This window comes from Lygodium microphyllum, chromosome 8 (genome assembly GCF_053477565.2).
Source record: "Lygodium microphyllum isolate KBCC chromosome 8, Lygodium_microphyllum_v1.1.10, whole genome shotgun sequence".
NCBI lineage: Eukaryota > Viridiplantae > Streptophyta > Polypodiopsida > Schizaeales > Lygodiaceae > Lygodium > Lygodium microphyllum.
Genome location: NC_141142.1, coordinates 94,750,352 through 94,756,092, shown reverse-complemented (window position 1 = coordinate 94,756,092; position 5,741 = coordinate 94,750,352). Strand labels below are relative to the sequence as shown.

Below are 5,741 nucleotides of genomic sequence, written 5' to 3'. Positions count from 1 at the left end.
GTCAGGCTGAGTTGGATCACATGCAAGCTTTACTTCAGTAATGTAAAATGAATCTTCAAAAGGTCCAAATACACATGAAACTCTATGCTGATGAGAAACGAAGGCATTTGGAATTCCAAGAAGGGGAATTTGTCCTTTTGAAAGTGCTTAAGTCTCGCTACTCGACTCTCAAAGAGGGTAGTAGTAACAAATTGGCCCATCGCTTCTATGGCCCATATCGGATCCTGAAGCGAGTTGGTGACTTGGCCTACCGCTTAGAACTCCCCCCTACCACCAAAATCTACAATATGTTTCATGTCAGCTAGTTGAAACCCTTTGTAGGCTCCTCAGTGGACTATGTAGAAGAACTCCCCCCCATAGATGAAGAAGGCATCACTCAATGTATCCTTGAAGCAATCATTGGGCAATGAGATAAGCACTTACCATCCCAATCCATTTAGGAATACCTCATCAAATGGAAAGGCCTACCCCTGGAAGAAGCCTCTTGGCACCTAGCAACCATTGTCAATGAATTCCCCTACCTCCATGAGGCCCAACGGCTGGAAGACTGGCCGATCATACCCCAATGGACTACCCTCTATCTGCAGACTGCACACTATTTTAGAACAGTTTTGTACTTATTCAAATCTCAGGCATATGCATCCTACATAAGCTGAAAGTACTCGTCATAAGCTTCGTTTTGATATATGGTACGCCCTATTTGGAGTAGCCTATCTCAAAATTTATGACTTGTTTACTTCAGCACGCCGGTCCTGGACAACATGTTGTCCCTAGTCTCTACCCACCCAATTTTCATTGTCAAAGGGCTCAGAGTAGTACTTTGCAACCCTCCCTTAGCCCACCCATCACTCCCCTCTACTTCTCCTTGTTTTTTAGGGCAAAAACCTTCAGGGTGGGGATGAATTGTAACAAGCGGGATACACACCAACTAGGGTTTAGACACCCAGTCACACTGACCGGGGTATATAAGGTGTAAGAGCCCTAGATTAGGGCAACCAGTTATTATCAAGATCATACTCTTCACCTTCATCTCCTGCTTCCATGGCTTCCTCCTTCCTTCTCTCCTCTTTTCTCTCTTTCTCTCTCCTCTTCTAGTCTTCTTCCTTCTTCTTCTTGGTTTCTTTCTCTCTCTTTAGCTCTTCTCCTCTCTCCTCTAAGCTTCTTTCATTACAATTTCATCTTTTAGTCTATTGTAGCAAGGAATAGAGTTATAGTAGTAGGAAGCAGTTGAGGGATAGATTAACTCCATGCAATCTTGGATGGAAAAAGAACTTGTCAACTTCTTTTAGGGAAATCTTGTTGATCTACCGAGTTGTATTGTAGATTTATAAAGCATGACGAGCTAACACCAAGAGCTAGTAAGTATTGGGTCTACTTAAAAGCTCTCCTTCGTGTCCTATTCTAGCGTCAAAGTGCTATGCAAATATTGCTTGCTCAAGAGAAAGCTCAAATGCTCTAATATGAGCTAGTTGGAGTATCTTCAAGGATGTGAATATTTACTTTTCCTTACATGTTGCCATACTGTTTTAAAAAGTTGGTTATTAAAGCTTTGCCTATGACCATCCAATCAACAATGTGATGCATGCTTTATAAATATTTGAAGCTTTTGCTAGTCGGTACATTTGGGTATCAAGGAATGCCTTAGCGTAGGGTCATGTGTGGACATGCCAGACCTTTTAGATATCACATAAGTTGAGTTTGCACGATGTGACATGCTTTTTCCCTTCTTACTTCCTAAAATTATAGTTACCTTTCCTTTGAAAGACAAGTATAGACTTTACTTGTGGCATGATCCATAGTGTTTTCTAGCAATAGGCATAGCCTTTCGTGAAGAGAGAGTTTTGGAGATGGTTATATGAAGAGAGAGGGTAGGTTCGTGGGTTTGTGGGAACACCACTTAAAGCTTTTGTATAAAATAACATTGGTTAAAATCTCATCATAAAAGCCCGAAAGCAACAACAAACCTAACGGAAAGGAATGGGTCTCAAAGTTAGCATCCACCTTCCATCCGTATGCAGCGTGCCTTTCGAAGACTACATTGACTGCAGGCCCCAGGGGCCTACCTTAGACCATCACGTATGTGCAGAGCCTACGTAGGTATTGGTGGTGGGGATGATGAGGCGTTACAGAGCAAAAGAGATCAATTGGCCCACCATTCATTATGAAAGAAGGCCCCACAGAGATTGATTGGTTTGATTGAATTGCAACAAGGCGAAAGCACGCCCGAAGACTGTGCGTGTAATGATTAAAAGAGAGAGAGTGTGTGCGTGATCCAAAACATGATTGTCTGTGTAATGATGAGGGAAGGAGAGATAGGGGGAGAGACCGAGTGTGTGTAAATAGTTGTCCCCCAAGCTGGAGCACAAAAGATGAGACTGACAGACAATTGACAGGATTCTGACATGGGCGCTCTGGCGACTTTGCTTTTTGCGAGCTGGGTCGATGGAGAATTGCATTCGTATGCGAACCGCATCTTCTTCATCTTCGTATTCTTCTTCTTCTCATTATTCTTTTTCTTCATTTTTGCTCGCAATTGAGAGAGCTGGCTTGACCTAATTGCGATAGGAGCTAGCGGGGGTATACTGAGAGAGCTGGCTTGATCTAACTGTGATAAGTAAGAGCTAGCGGGAGTAATATTACTGTGAGAACTGGCCGGGCATTTTTTAATGGGGAATTGTATCCTTATTCAGTTTGCGTCTTCTCCTTGTACTTCTTCTTCGTCGTCTTCTTCTTCTTCGTCGCAAGCTGCTGTGGTGGAGTACCCGAGCGGGCGCCATGAGCATGTGATGGGGAGAGTCACTGCCCATGAGCTGATGAAGAACAACCCGGGATTCTTCGTAGCTGCCATAGCTGCTGCTCCTGGGGCTGAATCAACTACCACCTTCGCACCTCACGCCACCCCCACCCTCCTTCCCGTGGACGCCCCTCTCTCTCTCGGCCATCGCTACCGCCTGCTCAGCTTTGAAGGTGAGTATCATTCATCACCGTCCATAGTTAAATTATTTTTCTCTCTTTATCCGCTTAATAAGCATTTCCTTTTTAAGAGTTTATCCCTTCTTAATTCACAATAAGCAAGTTTTTGGCATTTTCCCATATAGAAAAAGGGGCTCTTTTCCCTTGTTTTTCATTATAGCTCTCAACCGCATAAGTCTCTATAAGGTAGGGATCACATATGTAGCTAGGTGCAATTGGGGACAAGGGGTTGCTAGCCCTTAGGTATGCAATCATTGTCTCATAAAAGCTCATAATGTTGTCATAATTCACAACCGGGGAATAATTCTGGGAGTTTATCTAAATCTTCTTATGTAAGAATCTATCGAATTATCCCTCTTCGTTTGAAAAAACTCAAACGCTTATGTTAGATCTTAGATTGTGCATAAATGTGCCCTTTGTAACATTTTCATGGTTAGATATTTTAGCAATCACTAATCCAACCATCACCCCTAACTTTAGCCATCTAGTTTTTTTACTTTTCATTTTTCTCTACTAGGAGGCCTTATTAGGCTGGTTACACACCAAATGACATGCGTCCACTTTGCAAATGTTAACCAATAAAAGTACTTCTTTAGGGGTTGCGCATCTATAGTTCTTTACACACTGGAGAGGACATGACTTATTTATACACCTGCTGAATATATGATCTCCTTGCCCACTTTTGTACAAGGAGTCTCCCCCACCCAATTTGTAAAGTGACAAACAATTATGCAATTTTTCCATTGGCAACCAATTAATAAATTATAAATATATTATTTTTTACATTTTTACAAAATGTGTCCTTTTGATATTTAAGGACTTTATGCCCAGTTTTAAAAATAACATGCCCACACTTTGGGCAAGGTTGGGCTTCCTCATTTGGTGTGTAACCAACCTTAATCAACCACAAGTTGTAGCACCCACCACATCACTATGTGAGTTGAAAAAATCAAGTCACAAATACACAAACATCACTAAGATAATTGAGGGTATTCTCATTCAAGTCTCCAAATATTTATTAATGAAATGTAGGTGTCCATTTGAGACCTGATTGATAGTACGTATGGGAGATTATTATTTATGTTTGAGGATGCTCCCCGTTTGACTTGCATGTGTTAGGCATGCTGCGAGCTTTTACATTACCTAAGCCTTTGGGGCTCTTACTTGCATTTGGATTGTGAATTTATCAAACCACAAAGTAAGAGGATTTCTAAACCAACTTGCAATATAATAATCAATTGAGATGTTTTCTAGTATTAAGACGAGAGTCTAGACTTAAAGATAGACTCATGACTTTGGTGTTGTTTAGATAATTCTCTTATCATGCATGGCCCTTAGTAGTAAACTCTTTCATATCTCATTTTGCTAAATTAGTAAATCATAGTTACCACAACTATAAATACTTTGCAATGCTAATACCCAATAAAGAGGGAACAAGTATGTATTCTCGTACACGTCATTCATTAAACCTCTAACAATGTATATTAGGACACATAGTTACACCATTAGAAGTTGGCCTACTATGGGGTTTAGTTTAAATATCAACAAAGAATTTGGAAAGAATGTGTCATTTTGTATTAGACTAAATTGGTTTTTATAAGTATTTGGAATCAAAGCATTGATATATTAGCTCATTTTCCCTTGTGTTGTATATGCATAAAGTTTAATGGCTTTTATGGAGTTTCCATATGCCAATTTTTTAAAGCTATTCCTAACTCTTAGTTGCTAATCATAGATATCTTCATTCAATTTTCTCAAGCCAACAAGATGAGTTCATTATTTGCCCCTACATTAAGGCCATCAAAGCAGATGCAAAAGAGGCTACCACAAAGATCAAATCAATCTAAGAGTGCCGTTAGGTTTCATTGTTTTGCTAGAAGGAGGAGCGAAAGTCACAAAATCCTATACCTATGAAGTGACTTAACATGCTTAAGTATTGTACACAAGCTCATAATTCTATGAATTTGGACCATGATGCTATATTTTAAAAATTATGGTGGCATGAGTGTTTTTATAAAGTAATAATGCTCCCATTATCAAATATGGCTCCAAAATCATTGTAATATGCTTGGAGACTTCTACTTAGTGTATGTTACAACTACACATGGCATTTTAATTGAAGGCTTTAGCCATTGTAATATTATTATGTCACAATTGAGGACATGGTGTTCAATCTTATAATTCAGACATCATATATTTGAAAGGAGAGCTTTGAAAACCATTCAAACATGTCCTTAAGTATGCTTTAATAAGCAAGTATTGAATCCACACTAGATTATTATGATACCTTGTGATTTTCTAATGCTTCTAAAAAAAGCAAGTTCAAGATGCATATAATTTGCACGAGTTTGATCATTTAGTACTTTTTGAACATGATCAGGTTAAGATCCAAAGGGCCATGAAACCAAATGAACTTTCTCCAAATATTCCAAAAAATAATTATATTAAGATCCACATGTGTGTGACAATCAAATGAATTTTTTAGAAATATGTTATAAATGAATCCTCATATTAGGATCCATTTTTGTTTTGAAGAAATTTCTTATGTTTTGGCTTCTATTTTCCCTGTGACATTCTTTCCAATAGCCTCAAAATACCACTTTTGCATAGCATTTTAATTGTAAGGGCTTTATTGTTTTTAAAAAACTCTTCTATTGAAATTCTACTTATAGATCCCCGCAATGATTTTTTGTTCTAAAACACCATATTAGAGATTTTGGGAAATTTTCAAGTCCCACTTTCAATGAATGTCTTACTTTTGTGAATGA

General features: G+C 38.9%; 1 protein-coding gene across 1 annotated transcript; it reads left to right on the top strand.

Moving 5' to 3' along the window:
- The first annotated feature begins 2,307 nt into the window (after window positions 1–2,307).
- LOC148032618 (uncharacterized) lies at window positions 2,308–5,181 on the top strand. Its single transcript, XM_087683238.1, has 2 exons — window positions 2,308–2,967; window positions 4,709–5,181. Exons 1-2 carry the CDS (start codon window positions 2,667–2,669, stop codon window positions 4,885–4,887), a joined length of 480 nt encoding a protein of 159 aa, XP_087539364.1. The 5' UTR covers window positions 2,308–2,666; the 3' UTR covers window positions 4,888–5,181.
- Window positions 5,182–5,741: the final 560 nt, after the last annotated feature.